Here is a 23,220-nt window from a genome sequence, read left to right on the forward strand (position 1 = left end):
GTAGATCCGGGTGAGCATGCGCTGAATTACAAAATCATTTTTTACACAATTATAACTGTCTATGCTATTATAATTGTATTTTAACATACTTCAATAGACGGATAGAGAGAGCCCACTGAGAGATACTTGTGACCCCACTGGTTTTGACTAGATGGGATGCAGTTTGTATCAGAATTGACTTCTCGTAGCAGGTTAGAATTTACGCTGCAGGTTAGGACGATTAGGTTAAGGTTAGGAAAACGGTTAGCTAAAATGCACTCAAAAATAAGAAAAAAAAAACACCTTTAGACCTAAATTTGACAAACTGCATCTCCTCTAGCCATGACCACATGCTGCTTGCTTGGTCAAACAGTTGGATAAACGCAAAAGTAGTTAGGTTAGCTAGCCGGTCGTTTATTTCTTGGACATATGATATACTAACGTTATATATGACTCATGTCAAAACGGGTTTAGCAACAGCATTAGCTACCCACGAACATCAAACCTACATGTTTACAGTTAAACAACATAACCATGACAGTGAGGCATGAATGAGATTATTATCAACATTAGAACACGGAGTTTGCCAGTTAATACGAATGTCTATGGATCTGATTTCCCATCAAAGCCCATCAACATGACGAGGAAGCAACATGGGAGAAGGGCGAGAAAGAAGAGGCAACGGGAGTGCAGAGAAACAACTGTTCAGTCTGGTGCAAATCATTACTGTCACAACCTCAATTCTCAAATTGGGTTCATGTTTCTTAGCCTTACCTTGTGCTATTTGTTACCTCTCCAGTGACACTATCTCATGAACCACAGTTTGTGGCTCTAAGAAGATGGCTGCAACAGAGAGGCTTCAGCTCCAAGCTTCTAGTACCTGCACACTTCTCAGGTAGAAATCCTTCAGAGCCAAGATGCATGCCAAATCGCCATACATTCTGGATACAGGGTTGTCTTCTATTCTTCATACATTTCTGACCAGCAGCTTTGTCTTATTTTTCTTTACAGACACTGGACGTGGACTGATGACCTTACAGCCTATCAAGGTTATGAGAATACCTGTCTTTACTTAAAATACCAATTTGGTTCCAGTACGCCTTCAAACTCTTGTTATGATTGACTTTAGGCTGAGGATTTGGTGATCTCCTTACCAGAAAAATGCCTTTTAACTACCTCTACTGTTCTAAGGAGCTACATTGGTGAATACATAGAAAGGTAACATACAAACAGCATCACACACACCAGGGGCGTATTCATTAGTCACACACAGTAGAAACATTTTTGCGGTGGAAACCGTTTACTCAATGCTCTGCAACTTGATGTAAAAACTGCTCTTAAACGGAAGTTGTAGTTAATAGGCATTTCTCTCTACTACCCTGCTTCAAAATAATTAACTCCAGAACTAAACAGAACTCAACAGCTTTTACATCACGTTGCAGAGTTTAGAGTTAACGGGTTCCATTTAAAATGTTCTCTGCTGAGAACTTGATGTTCAAGTCCGGTTCAAATACAAAACTCTGGTTAAAAAAAAAAGAAATATTTATATTTCTAGTTTGTTGATATGTTTAATTAAATCCTCTCCTAGATGGAAACCGCCTGTGTCTCCTCTCTTAGCCCTCTGTGCTTTCCTCATCTCTGAGAGACATTTTGGCCAACGTGCAGAATGGAAGCCCTACATCGACGTCCTGCCCCAAAAATACACGTGCCCTGCTTACTTCTCAGATGAGGTCATCGACCTGCTGCCGGGGAGTCTGAGTGGGAAGGCCCTGGAGCAGAGAGCCATGGTTCAGGAGCTGCACTCCTCTTCGTTGGACTTCTTCAGCTCCCTCCAGCCTCTCTTCAGTCAGCCCGTGGAGAGTGTGTTCACGTATGATGCACTGCGCTGGGCATGGTGCAGTGTGAACACGCGCACTGTGTACATGGAGCACCAACACACCCCCTACATGTCCAGGGAGAGAAATGTGTATGCCTTAGCCCCCTACCTGGACCTGCTCAACCACTGCCCAGCCATACAGGTGAGAGCAGTGAGTGCACCTACAATGTAGGAACACACAACTTAGTCATTACTAACCTGGAATCCAAACTGAATTCTGCTCAGTGAAACAGCAGTGAAATGGAACAAGATTCAGTTTAGATTCCAAAAAATATAAACGCAACATGTAAAGTGTTGGTCCCATGTTACATGAGCTGAAATAAGATCCCCAAAACTTTCCAAATGCACAAAGCTTATTGGTCTCAAATTTTGTGTACAAATTTGTTTACATGCCCTGCTAGTGAGCATTTCTCCTTTGCCAAGATAGTCCATCCACCTGACAGGTGTGGCATATCAAGAAGCTGATTGAACAGCATGATCATTACACAGGTTCACCTTGTGCTGGGGACAAAAGGCCACTCTAAAATGTGCAGTTTTGTCACACAACACAATGCCAAAGATGTCTCAAGTTTTGAGGGAGTGTATCATTGGCATGGTGACTGCAGGAATGTCCACCAGAGCTGTTGTCAGAGAATTGAATGTTCATTTAGCAGCCTCTAACGTCGTTTTAGAGAATTTGGTAGTACGTCCAACCGGCCTCACAATCGCAAACCACGTGTATGGCGTCATGTGGGCAAGCAGTTTGCTGATGCCAACGTTGTAAACAGAATGTCCCTCGGTGGCGGTGGGGTTATGATATGGGCAAGCATAAGCTAGGGACAACAAACACAATTGCATTTTATTGATGGCAATTTCAATGCACAGAGCTACTGTTACGAGATCCTGAGGCCCATTGTCTTGCCATTCATCCTCCGCCATCACCTCATATTTCAGCATGATAATGCATGTCGTCGCAAGGATATGTACACAATTGCTGAAAGATGAAAATGTCCCAGTTCTTCCATATATATCTGAATATATATATATATATACAGATATACAGTGCCTTGCGAAAGTATTCGGCCCCCTTGAACTTTGCGACCTTTTGCCACATTTCAGGCTTCAAACATAAAGATATAAAACTGTCATTTTTTTGTGAAGAATCAACAACAAGTGGGACACAATCATGAAGTGGAACGACATTTATTGGATATTTCAAACTTTTTTAACAAATCAAAAACTGAAAAATTGGGCGTGCACAATTATTCAGCCCCCTTAAGTTAATACTTTGTAGCGCCACCTTTTGCTGCGATTACAGCTGTAAGTCGCTTGGGGTATGTCTATCAGTTTTGCACATCGAGAGACTGAAATTTTTTCCCATTCCTCCTTGCAAAACAGCTCGAGCTCAGTGAGTTTGGATGGAGAGCATTTGTGAACAGCAGTTTTCAGTTCTTTCCACAGATTCTTGATTGGATTCAGGTCTGGACTTTGACTTGGCCATTCTACCACCTGGATATGTTTATTTTTGAACCATTCCATTGTAGATTTTGCTTTATGTTTTGGATCATTGTCTTGTTGGAAGACAAATCTCCGTCCCAGTCTCAGGTCTTTTGCAGACTCCATCAGGTTTTCTTCCAGAATGGTCCTGTATTTGGCTCCATCCATCTTCCCATCAATTTTAACCATCTTCCCTGTCCCTGCTGAAGAAAAGCAGGCCCAAACCATGATGCTGCCACCACCATGTTTGACAGTGGGGATGGTGTGTTCAGCTGTGTTGCTTTTACGCCAAACATAACGTTTTGCATTGTTGCCAAAAAGTTCAATTTTGGATTCATCTGACCAGAGCACCTTCTTCCACATGTTTGGTGTGTCTCCCAGGTGGCTCGTGGCAAACTTTAAACAACACTTTTTATGGATATCTTTAAGAAATGGCTTTCTTCTTGCCACTCTTCCATAAAGGCCAGATTTGTGCAATATACGACTGATTGTTGTCCTATGGACAGAGTCTCCCACCTCAGCTGTAGATCTCTGCAGTTCATCCAGAGTGATCATGGGCCTCTTGGCTGCATCTCTGATCAGTCTTCTCCTTGTATGAGCTGAAAGTTTAGAGGAACGGCCAGGTCTTGGTAGATTTGCAGTGGTCTGATACTCCTTCCATTTCAATATTATCGCATGCACAGTGCTCCTTGGGATTTTTAAAGCTTGGGAAATCTTTTTGTATCCAAATCCGGCTTTAAACTTCTTCACAACAGTATCTCGGACCTGCCTGGTGTGTTCCTTGTTCTTCATGATGCTCTCTGCGCTTTTAACGGACCTCTGAGACTATCACAGTGCAGGTGCATTTATACAGAGACTTAATTACACACAGGTGGATTGTATTTATCATCATTAGTCATTTAGGTCAACATTGGATCATTCAGAGATCCTCACTGAACTTCTGGAGAGAGTTTGCTGCACTGAAAGTAAAGGGGCTGAATAATTTTGCACGCCCAATTTTTCCGTTTTTGATTTGTTAAAAAAGTTTGAAATATCCAATAAATGTCGTTCCACTTCATGATTGTGTCCCACTTGTTGTTGATTCTTCACAAAAAAATACAGTTTTATATCTTTATGTTTGAAGCCTGAAATGTGGCAAAAGGTCGCAAAGTTCAAGGGGGCCGAATACTTTCGCAAGGCACTGTATATCTGAATATATATATATATATCTGAATATATATATATATATATATATATATGACTTCTCTGTCTGGTGACAGTTCAAATTGAAGGTATCAGAGTGAAGTATCAAAATGTACTATGTCCTCAGGTCAAGGCGAGCTTCAGCCATGTGAGCAGGTGCTATGAGATCCGTAGCATCCAAGGCTGCAAGAGATTCCAGCAGGCTTTTATCTGCTACGGTCCCCATGACAACCAACGTCTCCTGTTAGAGTATGGGTTTGTTGCTCCTGGAAACCCTCACAGTGTGGTGTATGTGGACCAAGGTAAGGAGGGCTAGCTTAGTGGGATAAAACGGTACACTGACCCGTTCTTTTCAGCAACGATTATATGTTCATGGTCTCAATCCTAACTTGAGTTCTGCACTCCATTGACATCAATGCATGATGTATGCAAAAGTCAGAGCTCGCACCTCAAGTTAGTTTGGCCTTATGTTTGCTGTAATATTTAGTATGCATTTATTACACTGTCCCTATCCCAATTTCCAAGCAATAGAGCCAATTGACTTGTTTTTTTGGGGGGTTATTTGTGTGTTTTCCAGTTATCCTTCAACAGTGCGTCTGTATAACAGACATAAATCAGCTGGCACAGAAGCTACTCTTCCTGAAGAAAAATGACTTTTTAGCGTAAGTGTTATCAGCATTACAACTTACTGCTGTCTCGTACAGATACCAGTTTTACAGTACCATGAGTTCACATGCGCTCTCTCTCTCTCTCTAAAACAGAAACTTGACTCTTAGTTTGGATGGGCCGTCCTGGAGACTGATGACCGCCCTCAGGCTGCTGTCACTTAAGACAGAACAATAGTAAGAAATATAATCTTTCAGTTTTAACACAACAGCAGCTGCAAAACATTCTTAAAGGGGTAATCTGCAGTTCAAATAATAACAAAGCGGTCACGCCCCCACCACTGCTTAGGTAAAGAAATCTAACAAATAGGATCCAAGAACTGACCATCCATGATATTAAAACCATGTTGAGGCTATAGTGTTTTACAATTACATTGTTTACAAACAGTGGAGTAAGAAAACAAGCTTATATTTAGTTCTGATGGGGTACAACCATTGAATTAAGCTCATGAGGCATTTATAAAGAATCAATGGCTATACACAGCATGTGGACACATGCTCGTCGAACATCTCATTCCAAAATCATGGGCATTAATATGGAGTTGGTCCCTCCCTTTGCTGCTATAAACAGCTTCTACTCTTCTGGGAAGGCTTTCCATTCAATGTTGGAACATTGCTGCGGGGACTGGCTTCCATTCAGCTGTGCGCATTAGTGAGGTCGGGCACTGATGTTGGGCGATTAGGCCTGGCTCGCAGTTAGTGTTCTTAATCAGCCCAAAGGTGTTCGATGGGGTTGAGGTCAGGGCTCTGTGCAGGCCAGTCAAGTCCTTCCACAACGATCTCGACAAACCATTTCTGTATGGACCTCGCTTTGTCATGCTGAAACAGTAAAGGACCTTCTCCAAAAACTGTTGACACAAAGTTGAAAGCACAGAATAGTCTAGAAGGTCATTGTTAAGATTTTAAGCTTTCCCTTTACTGTAACTATTGGGCCTATGAAACCATGAAAAACAGCCCCAGTTGGCACTATGCATTCAGGCAGGTAGCATTCTCCTGGCATCTCCCAAACCCAGATTCGTCTACCGAACTGCCAGATGGTGATGTGTGATTCATCACTTCAGACAACTTGTTTCCACTGTCCAGAATCCAATGGCAGTGAGCGTCACAATAACAGCATTTAGTTACTGGGGCAGCTCTAACAAGGCAGACATTTGACAAACTGACTTGTTGGAAAGGTGGCATCCTATGACAGTACCATGTTGAAAGTCATTGATCTCTTCAGTATGGGCCATTCTACTGCCAATGTTTGTCTATGGTGATTGCATGGCTGTGTGCTAAACTGTATACACTTGTCACCAACGGGTGTGGCTGAAATGGTCGAATCCACTAATTTGGCCATGTAGTTTATTTAAATATAAAAGTCCGGAAATGTGTGTACCAATCGCAGATCAAGATTGCTTAAATTTGGAATGATTTTGAAGTGTGTGAATGTGTCTTTCAGCCCTTTCTGGAAGAGTGTCCTCTTGGGGGCGGGGGTGAGCCAGGACAGAGAGGAGTGGAGTGTCGATGCAGCCCTTAGGCTTTGTCACTACCTGATGGTTGACAACACTAGAGCTCTGAACAAGGTACCGTAGGAAAAAGAGACCTGAAATTTAAATCCAAAATAGAAAAAGCCAAAAGCAAACCCATAGACGCTCAAAACGTGTCATGAAAAAGTATGGGGGTGTGACTTAAGCCAAGAGATGTCGGTCTAATGGCAGGAAAAATGGTCCTCAGGTGACAGGATTACCAAGAACTTTGGAGGTCAATATATAATAGAAAGAATAGTTGTAAACTCTGTCACCCTTAACAAAAAGGCAGTATGTATAGTACTGATCACTTGAAGCCTCTTGAGGAAGGATGAAGATTAGAGAAGGACAAAAACTCATGAAGAAGACCGACAGAGGTGGGATATAGGAAAGTCGGAGACAAAAACAGAATTCATGAGCAGAGGACAAAAATGAATACAGACCAATCGAGAGCAGGAAAGAAATGCGGAGAACAGATACAGAAAAGCACAAAGAGTAAAGCAGAATAGCGAAGAAAATCATGAAGACAAGGTACCGTAGTTGTGAGTTGCACTTGATACCCATGGCTATATCCATAACATTCAAGTTTAATTGGTTTCAGTTATTCTCCATTGGCCACTTTAACAGATACTTGCACCTACAGACGTAGAGTGGAGCAAACTTATTTAGGATTTTGCTGATGTGCTGATTCTAGGATCTGACAAAGAGTTTGTTTTGAAATTGTGTTGAGGCTTTATCCTCTTTTTCCAGATATCCCAACTAACAGAGAGGGCAGACGTGTCTCTCAAGGAGCAGCTAGCTGTTGTGGAATGTCTACGTCGAGAGGAGCAAGGAATTTTGGGTCTTAACCAGGAAATGCTGCAGGGTCTTCAGAAACAATTGTTGCCAAGCAGACAGCATGCACAACTTAGAGCAGCATGCACAACAGTATGACGTTCCAGAACCGGTCACTTCATTTATCGATCACTGGCTATGCTTCTATGAGGAGACAACCATGTCTGTTTCATTATCAGTGCAATGAAGTGTCCCAGCAAAAAGGGCACTGTCACTAGTTATGTTTCCATTAACTTGTCCAGTGATTTATTTTTTGGGGCAACATTTTTTAATGTTTGCATAGAAAATAGATGCGACAATTGCCTACTAGGGTGCATTTCCATTGAACTATTTTGTAGATTAAAAGCAGCTGGATATAATGACATCTCACCTAAAAAACAATTTACAACAAAAATAATAGCAGCCTGTATGCCCTCCCACCTATCTGTTTGTCTCAGGTAGTCCACAAAAGCCAGCATGGATAGAATGCAATAATCAGGGGCACAACTTGGGTTTTAGAAGTGTTGGGGACATTAAATGTTGTTTTTTAAATCTAGTTGGATAAACAGCCTACCTGACCGCTCAGAGGCATCGGCATGGTCCTAAAGCACACCAGTGCCTCGTTCTGTATCACATTCCAATTATAAAAATGCAATTTCAGAATGTGTGTGAGGGGGGGGGGACATGTCCGCAGTGAAAGTTGTGCCCCTGGCAACAATTGACCAATATTTGCCATATTCTAATAATTCTCATGTGCCAACGTATAGCCTCGGATCTAGCGCCTTTGGGCAGGCAATATTGGCTGCCTAGGCTAGTCTGTGCCATGTTGAAACTTGCACTGAAATAATTGGAAGGTGAAACTTGCATTCAGCCAACCAGAAAAGCAAGGTGAAGTATTAAGTCGGGACAATCCTTGTGCTATTTTTATAGATGGAAAATTGTTATTTTGTAAGCAGTGGGCATTTAATATTAAATGTAGAGTGGATCACGTACCCTAAAAGTATTCAGCAATCTTGTTCAAAAAACAGTTCATGTCAATTTGTCGAAAAGAAAGTTAGAAATTAATTTTTTGGTCATCTTTAGAAAATGGCTCATATCTGCCGTTTCCATTACACGCCGCAATGATTTTGTTGAATAAACCTGGGTCAATGGAAACCAGTCTAGTGATAGGTCAACGACCTCAGACATCAGGGGTACGTTAACATTTGCTACATTGCAGAAAGTTTTGTATTGAATGACACATTTTCCCAAAATGTCTTGTATGTTCTTGAACAGACTTTGAAATACGTTTGCGCCAGTCGGTGGGTTTGCCAGGGTGTGGGTTAAAGCAATGAGTGACGTATTTAAAAGGACAGCTGTGCATTTTGAACCCACAACCAAACCCTGCCATGTTTTTTTTCAATTGGTCGTTCTGTTCAATTGAACTTTCTATTACGTTATGTACTGAATGCAGCCCTGTTAACTCTGGCCAATCACAGTGAGGGTCACTTGACAACAGAGCGTTGACTGGAAGGACAAACTATTTGGAAGTGACCCGTCTCTCAACACTTCTGATATGCCCTCAGAGAGCGGTACAGATGGACAATGGTATCTCTCCAATCCCACAAAGCCTCCAGAAACAGGACATTGTTGTTTCCCCACCTTTAGATTAAATAATTTAGCAAGAATTTCTCTGGTCACAAATGACACACAAAAAGCAGTTGTAGTTCATGTAGATTTCAAGCTGGGTCATGTTCAGTAAGGCACCAAACGGAATAAAACTTGTAGGTTCTACAGATGTTTTGTTTTCTGTTGCGAAATGATTTGCTACGGTGTGTCATACTAAACGCCACTGATGTATTGCTCTGTTGGAGGCTGTAAAGAATTACAATGCTTCATGCTTGAGGGTTAACCTCAGGTTTTTAATAACAAGACAACCCTCAATGTGTTGAATATAATTACATTATTAGATATCCATCTCATTTGATAGGTTTTGATCAGCTCAGAAACGGACTCTTAGCACATATTTACATTGTACTGGAATGACTGGCAACCAGCGGTATAAAGTACTACTTAAGTTGTTTTTTGGGTAACTTTTACTTCACTACATACCTATAGAAAATATTGTACTTTTTACTCCATACATTTTCCCTGCCAACCAAAAGTACTTGCTACATTTTGAACACTTAGCAGGACAGGAAAATTGTGAAATTCACGCACTTAAAGAGAACACGTGGTCATCTCTACTCCCTATGGTCTGGCGGACTCACTAAACACATGCAGCTTTTGAAAATAATGTCTGAGTGCTGGAGTGTGTCCCTGGCTATCTACATTTTAAAAACTTAAAATGTAATATAAGGAATTTACTTTTGATACTTAAGTATATTTTAGCAATTACATTTACTTTTGATAATGAAGTACATTTAAAACCAAATACTTTTAGACTTTTACTCAAGTAGTATTTTACTGGGTGACTTTCACTTTCTATTAACGGCATCTATACTATTACTCAAGTATGACAATTGGGTACTTTTTCCACCACCGCTGGCCACAAATACATAGGAAATATGAGAGGCAGAATTTGGGAGCCTGCCTTTGACAAGGGGAATGCTGGACCAGAGTGTCTGTCCGCCTCAGAGTTGAATAACCAACCTCTTCCGGACTTGTTTCTTTTGCACCATCTCCATAGAAACGGTGGCATCATACAAAGGCACCGGGTCCTCTAGCTGGGGCCTGCATAAGACAGAGGGCAAAGTGAGCACTGTCCACCAGGATAAACACAAACTCATCAACATACCAAGAACAAATGTGCAGTATAACCATGCTTATTCAAACATATATATTTTTTTACTTTTCACCCCTCTCGTGATATCCAATTGGTAGGTACAGTCTTGTCCCATTGCTGCAACTCCCATACGGACGAAGGTCGAGAGCCATGTGTCCTCCGACACACGACCCTGACAAGCCGCACTGCTTCTTGACACACTGCTCGCTTAAACTGGAAGCCAGTCGCATCAACGTGTTGGAGGAAACACCGTACGGCTGGCGACCGAAGTCAGCGTGCACGCGCCCGGCCCGCCACAAGGAGTCGATAGAGCACGACGGGACAAGGACATCCCGGCCAGCCAAACCCTCCCCCAACCCGGACGACGCTGGGCCAATTGTGCATCGCCTCATGGGTCTCCCGGTCGCGGCCGGCTGCTACACAGCCTGGGATCGAACCAGGGTCTGTAGTGACACCTCTAGCTCTGCGATGCAGTACCTTAGACCACTGTGCCACTTGGGAGGCCCTAGCTTATTCACACTTGCACTGCACATACACACTCATTATTGCAGTTCTGTACCTTAAGGTTCCAGTGGAAAGCTTCTCCACTATATCCTTCATGATGTCTGAAAAGGAGCATGTAAGGTTAACATGTAACATATTAGCAATTCTATTATCCATGCTCAACCCCTTATATCAGATTTTCATTTCAATATGTCTTTCATCTCAATGAATTATAGTTAGGAGATTTTAAAATTCCTGCCCCCTCCAGAGGCTGACCCAGAGGGGCTGGGGTAAGCTAAAGGATACGGAGGTACCTCCCCTGGCGGGCACTGGATGCCCCCCACACTTCCTCGTTGAGGAAAGATAGGGAGGCGGCCTTCAGGAAGAGGCTGCGGCTATCTGGAGGGTCCAGCTGAGAAAGAGAAGCGAGACAAGCTAAGATAAACCCCAAACAAAGACGTTGTGTACAACGTCAATGGGAAGACATAAATACACATTATTACAGGAAACACCATCTAACCCAGATCTCGTCACTACTCCCAACATAACATTGGCAGCATGGTCTGTTTTTTTGCAGTATGTTTAACTTCTCAGAAACCACACATTAATAAGCTGTAACAAACAAACAATATTTCGATCACCCATGGTATGTATGAGTGTGACAAGTAGTGATGAATAAATTTTATATGATGACTAGTGGAAATGAACTGCCAAATGGCTACTCTAATCCAACATGGATGGATAGAACACTTGACTGCCATCTACCTGCAGGTTTTGCTCAGTTGTAACCCAGTGACCTCCAACCCCAAGCAGGGTGATGATGTCATGCTTGTAGGGCAGAAGACACCTGGCCTCTGGCTCCTCCTCATGCAATCTCACTGGAGAGACCACACACACACACACACACATACACACACACACACCTTAAGCCTGTGTCAATGGTATAAAAACATCAGGGCTCAACAGTGAATCCATTTTCCTTCTATTCCTGTTACAAACGTTTACTGTTTTGTTAAGATACAAAATCACAGAAGCACACACTCACAGCACTACGATTCATGTTAGATAAATCTAGCGAGCATAATGGATAACAACAACCTACGGCCCTACATTGGCTTCTTACCTCCGGAGTCCATGACAATGTCCACCCCTAGACCGCCCGTCTCTTCCAAACAAGAATCCACCAGGTCTACCTTGGCATCCCACACACCTATCACCCTGGCTAGACACAGGACAGGGGAAACCCTTTTGAAGGCTACACACCAAACAGTGTACCAACAATAAATAAGCATTTTTGGTACTCCATTTCCCTCCAAGAGGACACACACACAAGACCTACCTACAAGAGACTCTCGCACTCCTAGAATGCGTGATTTGAGTGGAAAATTTAGAGGAAACAGAGAGCATAGACTAGGATTAAATACTACGGGCCAGTTTCCCAGTGAATTTCCATCTAGCACCCTTTTCAGTCCGGGACTATGCTTAACCTGTGTCTGAGAAACCGGGCCCTATGTGTTGCTGTCAGAACTTTACTACTGTATTTTTCATGATGAGAGTGGTTTAGGTAACAGATAATAACGCTGTCTCTTCGCATTCGTTATTACCAGGCTGCATTCATTTACAATCCTCAACTTCCAACACCTTCTCTACTGTGACACTGCTACTCTACTCACACACACACACACACGCCCCCCTCTCTGTTCTCACCGACGCTGGGCCGAAGCTGCTCCAGGAACTTCTGGTCTTCGGAGGACAGGGCTGACGCCAGTACTTTAACTCCATGGTAGTGGGCCAGCTGGATGGCCAGAACTCCAAAGGGCTGAAAGGTATAAACACAGCCAAAATAGCAGTTAGTAGTCTTGTTCTCTTAAAGAGAAATGGTGTGCTACTATTAAGATTCTTTGCTGACATCTTCTTGTGATGTCCAACTATGGATTTATACCGTGCCATTGAATGCTCAGATGAGGGGCCACTATGGGGAAATACCTACACTGGCTCCGTCCAGCACCAGCAGAGTGTGCCCGGATGCCATACGGGCTAGGGTATGGAGGGCTGTATAGGCCCGCAGTCCATCCCGAATGGCCCCTGCCGCCTCCACCCAGCTCAACTTCTCTGGCTTCTGCACTGGTGAGCAAACACAAGTCACTCATTATTGCAGAAGAAACAATTACTTAATTTGTACCAACAAATCCCTTTATTACTTTGTTAATTTGTACCAACAAATAGTAATAGATGCTATAGATGTACTCTTGCGTAACTTTTGGATGTGTGCAACATACCAAGATGATGCTCGTTGATGACAACGGCATCGCACAAACCAGACATTGCTGTATCCAAGGGCAGAATTCCTGTTATGTGGAAGAAGGGAAAAGCAAAGTCTAGATAAATACACAATGGTCATATCCCCAAAAATATAAAAAGGGTCTTTCAATAGGTTATCGGGAACATGGCCGTTGACAATGTAAAAATCATCAAAATACGTTTTTTGAAGCTCTATGATTTATCCTTATGTAGCAGGTTCAGATCCCACCTGTAACATTTACCTACAACTTCATCATCAGGTTGGAAAAAGGTCACCTTAGGCCCAACTGAAAACAGGACAAAAACATTGCAAAAGATTAAAGGTTTGCTCCAAAAATATAGCACATTGTGTAATTAACATCAAAGTGATAAACAAGGTAAATTAGTGGATATTCTGTTTACCTTGGAGGACGATCCCAACAATCTCCCTCCCTACTGGCACCAGGTCCCTTTGGAACTTTAGATCCTCGTGGAGCTAACCAGAGGAGAGAGGGTAAGGAAATGTGACAAATAGCCCATACAGCCATACATGCTGTGTGGTCATATAAGGCAGGCCTATCCTATAGCAACACACATACTTTGGTCTAAAAACAATATTTAAAAAACACAGGGGCTGATACTTATTTTCAGCAGCATATTGAGAGAGACAACAGTAAATCTTGTCCATTATGACGGAGACAGTAGGGCTATTGCTAGGTCTATATAGTCAACATTGACAACACAATGAGTATAACACACATTTACACTTACTTTTATATCCAGTGGACTAAGGGCACATGCCTTCACTTGCACTTTGACCTGGTTGCTACCAAGGGCACTGGGTACATTCTGTGACATATTGAAAAGACAATCAGTGAGTTTGTCAGACAGCAAACTAGCGTTATGAGCCCTCCTGCGAAAACTTTTGGCATGCTAGACTAAAGTGACAGCTACATTATTATGCTGGGCACTCACCGTCTCCCGGACGACAAATTTCGCATCTGCAGCGGTTTCACCCAGTTTACAGTAAAGCCCTTTCATGGTGGAAAAACGGTCAGCATGCAGGTGAAATTCACGCGCAATAAGAGCAACTAACGTTAGCTAGCAATGCTGTTTGTTTACCTGTGCAATGAAAGTAGAAACTTGTGCTGCCAAAATTATTGTTAAACCATGTCAATGAGTATGCAGATATCTTACAAAACAAATACATGTCATTTTGGACATATTATATTAGTTAACGGTCTTCGGTTAAAAGAAAATGGGCAGAAAGTTAGCTAACTACATGCATCAACAAATATTTGTATGTTTTCCTTTAGTTCCTCTGTACGCCCAAAAATGTTGATACCGCGAGATTGGCTTAAGCTGCCCATTGGTCTTTTGATTTATCGCGTTCACAAAATTCATTGTCAATCAACGATTATAGTCCAATAGGGCACTTCCATCACATTTTTGCTATTTGTGATTAGTACAATTTTACGTCGATCATATTATATCGTTCGCTGATTGGCTCGATACTGCCGATAGTCAGAAAACTCAACATCTCGCGGTAGTACCCCATTTTCCAATTTGCTTAGCCTTACGGCGGGCCCATGGTGGAAGGGAATTTGGAATTAAAGGGAAAATATATCGCTAAATCGACCATTCGATTTTATCTTATAAGTACATACAGTACCTTAGCTTATCAATTATTTAAGAATGGAAAACGAATGATGAGGTAAGAAAAATATGTTATTCAATCAGTACAAATTTGGAAGAATTTCTGGCTAGCGCTAACTGGTAACAGTAACGTTAGCTGGTAGGGGGCAGACCAGACGGTCGGTAGGAAAGTGCAGTGATTATCAACCCATTTCGTGTTATTAGCTAGCTAACCAGTCAGATGCCATTGTATGAATTTTAGTGTATGATGTTTCCAAGGTTCCTTACCCTGCTAACTAGTTAGCCAACCAAGTTAATTTGTGTTGAATGTGATGTTAACGTTAGTTAGCAACCAGTCGGATTAATCAGACTGTAATGCACAATTAATTGGTAAGTTATATACGGGCTGAAACAGTTGTGTGCAAAATCGTGTAAATGTTCCTTACAAAACAGAATGTTGTATATTTGAACTTATTCTACCGGTTGCCTGTGTGGTTTGTCCTTCCCTTCAGCTGCTCTTAATACGAGACAAAATATCCACAGGAAAGTATTGTGTACCCGACTGTTTAGAGCGCAAGTTGGTAGCTACATATATTATATGGTTGGGTTCGTCACTGAGGGAAAGGTAGTTATATATTTGATATTCGGTTCTCTCGTCAATAGATATTGACCCAAGCATACCTACCTACTGCTAAAAAGTTGGGTAAATAATAAACTATTCTTTCCTGTGGATATTAACCTCACATTTCAAGCAGCTGAAGGACAAACTGCACAGACAACCGGTAGAATAAGTTTCAATGTCATTTTTTGCAACATTCTGGTTTGTAAGGAACATTTTACAAGATTTTTCACACGTGTCCGGCTGCATATACCAATTAATTATGTATTACAGCCTGACTACTCAGACTAACTAACAATCAATCAAATAAGCCAACCGGCTAGCAGACTGACTAGCTAGCTAACGAAGCTGCATTGACAGTTAGCTGCCAGTTAGCTTGCTAGCTAGGTATGCTTTATTTTGTGCTGTGGGCTCTTAAGAATTTAAATATTATGCTTAGCTTCAATAGGATTGACATGGCCATAGCTTTGTATTCGCAATAGAAAAGAAGGCTCTAGACCTGGCCATATCTAACAAGAACTGTGCTGTGCCCTTGCCCTGACATCATTAGTCTTGCACAGTTTGGATTATGTTGTTTCTTTTGTTTAGCTAATGAAATGAATATCCCTCACAAACATGTCTAATCTAGGATATTTCTGTCTGACATCTCGCCATGCCACTACGCGTGCATTTGCGTGTGTATTTATCAGAGAGAGACCGGCAGAGTAAGAAAGAAAGGGCATGATTTTTAACAGCAATGTTTGGCATTGCCTCACACACCCTGTTGGCCAATCTAAACCTAGCCCCACTGTCTGATGCTGTCTAGAAGCCATGCCAGCTTAGCTGTCAAGAAAGATCATATAAATTATCAATGTGCATTGAACTTTGTTGTTGGCAGTGATACCCTACCCCAAATTATCTCTATTTGAGGGGCATGAAGGAAGTGACATGCTTTGATTTTGTAATATGATTTTGGTCACAGCATAGAATCCTTTTGCCACTGTAGTTTTGCTTTCCAGTGTTATAGCCTGCTGAGTTTTGTTTGACTTGTAGGAGACCCACTATACTGCTCTGGTGCCAATGATTAGTGTTAGTGTGCTAATTCAGTTATTTGGTTTTCTGCTTTGTTTTTACCACATCTTAACAGCAAAGGCTGGTTGGAACTCTGCTTTGCTGGACTTGCATCTCCCTCTCAAATGAGGCTTTGTATTTTTCTTCATCAGCTTTATTCAATATCATAGAGTAGGGCTGGGCGGTATATACCAGTATTGATGCATGGACCATTATGGGTTTTTACTTTCTTACATCTGCAAACAACTAGTTTGTTTTTCCTTGGCATGTTTTAGCTAAATTGTGTTAGCCTCTAATGCTAATCGCTAGCTAGCTATTAAATGTACTGAGTCAAAGAAAACGTAGCTAGCTATACAGCCTGATACCAGTGATGGTGTAGGCCTAAATCAGCGTGTTGTTTGTGCAAGTCTTTTTTGCATCAAAGAGGAATAGGCAAAGCATGAATATGTTGTCAACATGAATAAACATTTAATGTAGCCAAAGATTATATGGTCTCCTATAAAACTCTGACCAACACTTTGGTTCCTACCCTCTCACAATAACTCCTCCCTGACATTTTCATTCGTTGTCATATCAAACACGTTTATTACCATTCCATTTACTCCATTGCAGCCATTATTATGAGTCATCCTCCCCTCAGCAGCCTCCACTGTTATATTCTAAATATAAAATTTGAATAAACATTCTATTTCCATGATTCCAAATGTTCACCCTAGTGTTTTGATGTTAAGCACAAGTCAAATTGCAATTGCAACATTTGGTTAAAAATAAGGTCTAGATTTTTTTTCCCCCATATTGTGCAGCCCTAAGTGGCAGTGTGGAAATTATCTCAAATGAGTGCAGGAATTGATTAAAATGAAGGAAATTATTTTTGGTTTAATTGAACAGTATTAAACAATCAGAATGGAGAAACCCATTGAAATCACTTCGAATGTATGTGTTGCCACCCTAGGTTCACATACTACTCAAAGCAAATTTCAAAAACACAAAATACTGTCATATCAAAAGAAAATGACATGATATGATCATTTGGCCGTATCACCCAGCCCTACCATAGTCAGGGCAAGAAAATACAGAAAATTGCGCTGTCTGATAGGAAATGCAATCTTGTTGAAGGTAGGTAGGTTTTCAATGCATATAGTATTGACTTGGCTTTTGAACTGGGGCTGTGCTGATGTAGGATCTGGGAATTTTCCTCTAAGGGCTGAACCTGGTGTGCTTATTGCATAGAGAATTCCAGACTTATCAAGTTAATTGAATTGCCTCCGATGCCAACTAGTGCAGGGAAAACGGCCCACCAAACCTCCTAATCTTTTCTGAGATTTTACATTAACCTTTGACGATGTTGATCCGCATCGGGGCTTATGGGCTGACTGATAGGTAACAGGTGTGTGTGTGTGTGTGTGTGTGTGTGTGTGCGCGTGCGCACACACATGCATGCATGTATGTGAAAGAGCTTTGGCTTCACTGTTGCTGATACTGCAGCGCTCCTATCGCCCAGCTACAGGGCAACCTTGCCTTGACATTGGCTGGAGCATGGTATTTCAGGTCCTCAACAGAAAAGTGTCACATTAAATCTACCCACCAGCAGTCCACACAGTCAACTGTAGTCCATTTTCAGCACAATTATACTGCCAATGCAACATGATGTAGGTTAATGCCAGATATGTTTCAAAGATGCAGGCAATGCCCTTGTCTTGGCGTGCACCACAGACGCTGTCGCTACCCCAGTGCCCCGTTCCCCACCTCAACCTTTTGATTATTGACCAGTGGACCAGTGCTGCCCTTTGGTCACCAGACTACCAACCGGTTGCACAGCATTCACTGCAGGATCTGTGGGCCCGAGATTGACAAGTTCTATAGTCGTCTGTTTTTTTAAAACAGCAGCTCCCTTATATCCAAGGTCATGTTAGTTTGATGAGCGATAGTTTTGATGTTGGTGCTGCAGTTTTGGAGTAGGATTCCCTCAAATACTATCTGCATGCAGTTTGGACCTCTCTTGGGGATGGTGGAAATAACTGTGTGTGCTGCACAGTTCTCAATTTGGTTGTACAGTGCATTAAGTATTCAGGCCCCTTGACTTTTTCCACACTTTGTTACGTTACAGCCTTATTCTAAAATGTATTAAATCGCCCCCCCCCATCAATCTACACACAATACCTCATACTGACGAAGCAAGAAAACGTTTTTTTAGAAATGTTTGCTAATTTATGTATATTATTTTTACTGAAACATCACATTTACATAAGTATTCAGACCATTTACTCAGTACTTTGTTGAAGCACCTTTAGCAGCAATTACAGCCTCTACTCTCCTTGAGTATGACGCTACAAGCTTGGAACACTTGTATTTTGGGAGTTTTTCCCATTATTTTCTGCAGATCCTTTCAAGCTCTGTCAGTGTTGGCTGGCGAGTGTTGCTGCACAGCTATTTTCAGGTCTCTCCAGAGATGTTTGATGGGGTTCAAGTCCGGGCTCTGGCTGGGCCACTCAAGGTCATTCAGAGACTTGTCCCAAAGCCACTCCTTCATTGTCTTGGCCTTGTGCTTAGGGTCATTGTCCTGTTGGAAGATGAACCTTTGCCCCCAGTCTGTGGTCCTGAACACACTGGAGCAGGTTTTCATCAAGGATCTCTCTGTACTTTGCTCCATTCATCTTTCCCTTGAGCCTGACTTGTCTCCCAGTCCCTGCCACTGAAAAACCTCTCCACAGCATGATGCTACCACCACCATTCTTCACCGTAGGGATGGTGCCAGGTTTCCTCCAGACTGAATGCTTTGGCCTGAATGCCAAGCGCCACATCTTATTTTCATCAGACCAGAGAATCTTGTTTCTCATGGTCTGAGAGTCCTTTCGGTGCCTTTTGGCAAACTCCAAGCCTTACATTGCACTCCACGAGGAGCCTGCATGGCAGGCAGACTACCTGTTACACGAGGGCTGCAAGAAGCCAAGGTAAGTTGCTAGCTAGCATTAAACTTACCTTACAATCAATCTTAACATAATCACTAGTTAACTACACATGGTTTGATGATACTACTAGTTTATCGGGACGGAAGCTGTACTGTTACACTGGCAATACTAAAGTGCTTAATAAGAACATCCAATAGTCAAAGTATATGAAATACAAATCGTACAGAGAGAAATAGTCCTATAATTCCTATAATAACTACAACCTAAAACTTTTACCTGGGAATATTGAAGACTCATGTTAAAAGGAATCACCAGCTTTCATATGTTCTCATGTTCTGAGCAAGGAACTTAAACGTTAGCTTTTTTACATGGCACACATTGCACTTTTACTTTCTTCTCCAACACTTTGTTTTTGCATTATTTAAACCAATTTGAACATGTTTCATTATTTATTTGAGGCTAAATTGATATTGTTGATGTATTATATTAAGTAAAAATAAGTGTTCATTCAGTATTGTTATTGTCATTATTAGAAAGAAAGAAAAATCGGCCGATTTTAAAATAGGTATAGTTTTTTTTGTCCTCCAATAATCGGTATCGGCGTTGAACAAATCATAATCGGTCGATCTCTAGTTTTGATTGCTTTTTCTCACAATGCTTTTTTTTGCCACTATTAGTAATCTACTGAGCAGCTCAAGGACACCTATATAAGTCACTTGATTACTTAAATAACCACCCCACCTGTGCAGGGATTCTTCTGATGTAACCCTTGGACATTTAAGTCTGTAAAAAAAAAATTGAGTGCAGGAAAAATCAGACACTAGTTGAGTGTCTGGAGCATCAACATTTGTGGGTTCGATTACAGGCTCAAAATGGCCAGAAACAAATAACTTTCTTCTGAAACTCGTCAGTCTATTCTTGTCCTGAGAAATGAAGGCTATTCCATGTGAGAAATTGCCAAGAAACTGAAGATTGCGTACAATGCTGTGTTCTACTCCCTTCACAGAACAGTGCAAACTGGTTCTAACCAGAATAGAAAGAGGAGTAGGGGGTCCCGGTTAAGTTTGAGCACAAGAACGCAGCATTAGCCATGGCATAATGCATACAATTGCAGGAAATTATCTTTAAAAACTGCAAAATTTTCTCTCAGGTCCATGGCTAAATGTGTAGAATTGCAGGAAATGTATGTTAAAACTGCAAAATTGTATCCTGGCTCCATGGAAAAATTAATTGAACTGCAAGAAATTGTCCTAAATGCTAAAATTACTAAAGAAAAGATGGGGGGGCCTCTATTGTTTTCTCAATTTCAACCGTGCTGACAGCGCTCATAACCTTTTTTGAGTGTAAAATAATCTTTATGAATGTATTTTTTTCTTATTTTATAAATAATAGATATGATTACAAATGTGTTTTCACATCAATAAATGGGTTCATTATTAGGCTACATGATTTACATATTTAATAGTGTCCATGAAAGTTTTTGTAGGTCAACTATTTTTTTGCAGTCCAGCGTTCAAATATATATTTTTTCCCCCGTTTGATTCATTTAAAACAATAATGTTTAAGTGGACAAAAAGTCATAATACATTTTGTCTTCCAAATCTTATTGTTCCCAATGCATAATATTGTCCACCATATATCTTTAGTATTGTCATCCATGTGAGTATCAAAAACACAGCGAGACTGTCTTGCAATTTATGCATACATCATTTACCATATTTCTTTAGTTCTGTAGCAGTTCAATAAAAGGTGTTTTAAACTCTCTTCATCACTACGATTTGGCATTGCCACGTCCCCTGCCACGCCCACCACCTAAGGCCCTTTTTGATCCAGAAAAAATACTCCTGTGCCGTTAGTCAGCCCCACCTGATGCTGTTCACCTTAACTAGTAGGGTTGTGACTCGCAATGTTTTTTCCATGGTAAAACTGAAAACACGAAGCAGGCCACCTATTTGGTCATTTAAAAACCTGCTGTATGTAAAATATTGTGTGCTGTAGCTTGGAAAACAACTAAACGTGACTCTGAATGACAACATAAGGTTTCCTTCCAACATTAGGGCTGTTTTTCTAAATAACGTAAATCCAGTTTGTTTTGTTTCCTTGCCATGATACTAATGAGGATCGCGTTACTGGTAGGGTCTCGTCCCTAATATTTAGGCCATATAAAATCAGATTTTGTCACATGCACCGAATACAACAAGTGTAGACCTTAGAGTGAAATGCTTACTTACGAGCCCTTAACCAACAATGCAGAGTAAAGAAAAAGTTTGAAACATGTCCTAAATAAACTAAAGGAAAAATTGTAAAACAGTTCAAATAATAATCACGAGGCTATATAAAAGGGGTACTGGTACCGAGTCAATGTGCAGGGGTACGGGGTAATTGACGTAATATGTACATGTAGGTAGAGGTAAAGTGACCATGCATAGATAATAAACAGTGAGTAGCAGCAACGAATGGCAAGAAAAAGTATGTGAACCTTGGTGCTCCGGTCATCAAATTTGATCTGATCTTCATCTAAGTCACAACAATAGACATAGTGTGCTTAAATTAATAACGCACAAATTATTGTATTTTTCTTGTCTATATTGAATACATAATTTAAAAATGCATAGTGTAGGTTGGAAAAAGTATGTGAACCCGTAGGCTAATGACTTCTCCAAAGCTAATTGGTGTCAGGAGTCAGCTGACCTGGAGTCCAATCAATGAGACAAGATTGGAGATGTTGGTTTGAGCTGCCTTGCCCGATTAAAAAAAAACACCCACAAAATTTGAGTTTGCTATTCACAAGAAGCATTGCCTGATGTGAATCATGCCTCGAACTAAAGAGATCTCAGAAGACCTACGTTTAAGAATTGTTGACTTGCATAAAGCTGGAAATGTTTACAAAAGTATCTCTAAAAGCCTTGTAAGACAAATTATCTATAAATGGAGAAAGTTCAGCACTGTTGCTACTCTCCCTAGGAGTGGCCGTCCTGCAAAGATGACTGCAAGAGCACAGTGCAGAATGCTCAGTGAGGTTAAGAAGAATCCTAGAGTCTCAGCTAAAGACTTACAGAAATCTCTGGAACATGCTAACATCTCTGTTGACGAATCTACGATAGGTAAAACAAGAATGGTGCTCATGGGAAGACACCACGGAAGAAGCCACTGCTGTCCAAAAAAAACATTTCTGCACGTCTGAAGTTTGCAAAAGTGTACATTGATGTTCCACAGCCTACTGGCAAAATACTATATGGACAGATGAAACTACAGTTGAGTTGTTTGGAAGGAACACACAATACTATGTGTGGAGAGAAAAATAGACAGCACCCCAACATCAAAACCATCCCAGCTGTAAAGTATGATAGAGGGAGCATCATGGTTTGGGCTGCTTTGCTGCCTCAGGGCCTGGACAGCTTATCATTGGCGGCAAAATTAATTCCCAAGTTTATCAAGACATTTTGCAGGAGAATGTAAGGCTAGCTGTCCGCCACTTGAAGCTCAACAGAAGTTGAGTGATAAAATAGGACAACGACCTAAAACAAAGAAGTCAACAGAAGAAAATACCCCTTCTGGAATGGCCCAGTCAGTCCTGACCTCAACCCCATTTGTCAAGAGAGCAGTTCACACCAGACATCCCAAGAATATTGCTGAACTGAAACAGTTTGGTAAAGATGAATGGTCCAAAATTCCTCCTGACCATTGTGCAGGTCTGATCCGCAATTACAGAAAACATTTGGTTGAGGTTATTGCTGCCAAAGGATGGTCAACCAGTTATTAAATCCAAGGGTTCACATACTTTTTCCACCCTGCACTGTGAATGTTTACACTGCATGTTCAATAAAGACATGAAAATGTATAATTGTTTGTGCGTTATTAGTTTAAGCAGACTGTGTTTGTATATTGTTCCGACCTAGATGAAGATCAGATCAAATTTTATGACAAATTTATGCAGAAATCCAGGTTTTTCTAACGGGTTCACATACTTTTTCTTGCCAC

General features: G+C 41.3%; 3 protein-coding genes across 10 annotated transcripts in view; 2 read left to right on the forward strand and 1 right to left on the reverse strand.

The window, feature by feature from the left end:
* The first annotated feature begins 1 nt into the window (after position 1).
* On the forward strand, positions 2 to 9,274 carry setd4 (SET domain containing 4). The gene is made up of 10 exons (XM_021608912.2): positions 2 to 692; positions 779 to 874; positions 991 to 1,028; positions 1,109 to 1,197; positions 1,568 to 1,997; positions 4,641 to 4,815; positions 5,091 to 5,175; positions 5,275 to 5,355; positions 6,620 to 6,743; positions 7,437 to 9,274. The coding sequence occupies exons 1-10, from the start codon at positions 527 to 529 to the stop codon at positions 7,617 to 7,619; spliced, it is 1,467 nt and encodes a 488-aa protein (XP_021464587.2). The 5' UTR covers positions 2 to 526; the 3' UTR covers positions 7,620 to 9,274.
* A 98-nt stretch (positions 9,275 to 9,372) lies between these two features.
* On the reverse strand, positions 9,373 to 14,372 carry cryzl1 (crystallin, zeta (quinone reductase)-like 1). 2 transcript variants are annotated; one of them, XM_021608914.2, is made up of 13 exons: positions 14,149 to 14,372; positions 14,002 to 14,060; positions 13,798 to 13,875; positions 13,450 to 13,522; positions 13,290 to 13,334; positions 13,026 to 13,094; positions 12,737 to 12,870; positions 12,454 to 12,565; positions 11,870 to 11,968; positions 11,512 to 11,624; positions 11,053 to 11,158; positions 10,823 to 10,868; positions 9,373 to 10,211 (listed from the first exon to the last, which is right to left on the reverse strand). In XM_021608914.2, exons 1-13 carry the CDS (start codon positions 14,234 to 14,236, stop codon positions 10,112 to 10,114), a joined length of 1,122 nt encoding a protein of 373 aa, XP_021464589.2. In that variant the 5' UTR covers positions 14,237 to 14,372; the 3' UTR covers positions 9,373 to 10,111. The 2 variants fall into 2 exon arrangements, with proteins under 2 accessions (XP_021464589.2, XP_021464591.2); XM_021608916.2 differs by having other exon boundaries at positions 14,002 to 14,372.
* Positions 14,373 to 14,572: 200 nt separating this feature from the next.
* Positions 14,573 to 23,220, forward strand: part of itsn1 (intersectin 1 (SH3 domain protein)) — a 62,248-nt gene continuing 53,600 nt past the window's right edge. For 2 of the 7 annotated variants that reach the window (XM_021608902.2, XM_021608904.2), the window contains exon 1: positions 14,574 to 14,740. The gene's annotated coding sequence lies outside the window, so the exon portion shown is untranslated. Of the gene's footprint in view, positions 14,741 to 23,220 lie in introns of all 7 variants that reach the window. The other 5 variants (XM_021608905.2, XM_021608907.2, XM_021608909.2 and 2 more) reach the window with 3 other exon arrangements.

The sequence above is a fragment of the Oncorhynchus mykiss genome, chromosome 7, assembly GCF_013265735.2.
Source record: "Oncorhynchus mykiss isolate Arlee chromosome 7, USDA_OmykA_1.1, whole genome shotgun sequence".
NCBI classification, from domain to species: domain Eukaryota; kingdom Metazoa; phylum Chordata; class Actinopteri; order Salmoniformes; family Salmonidae; genus Oncorhynchus; species Oncorhynchus mykiss.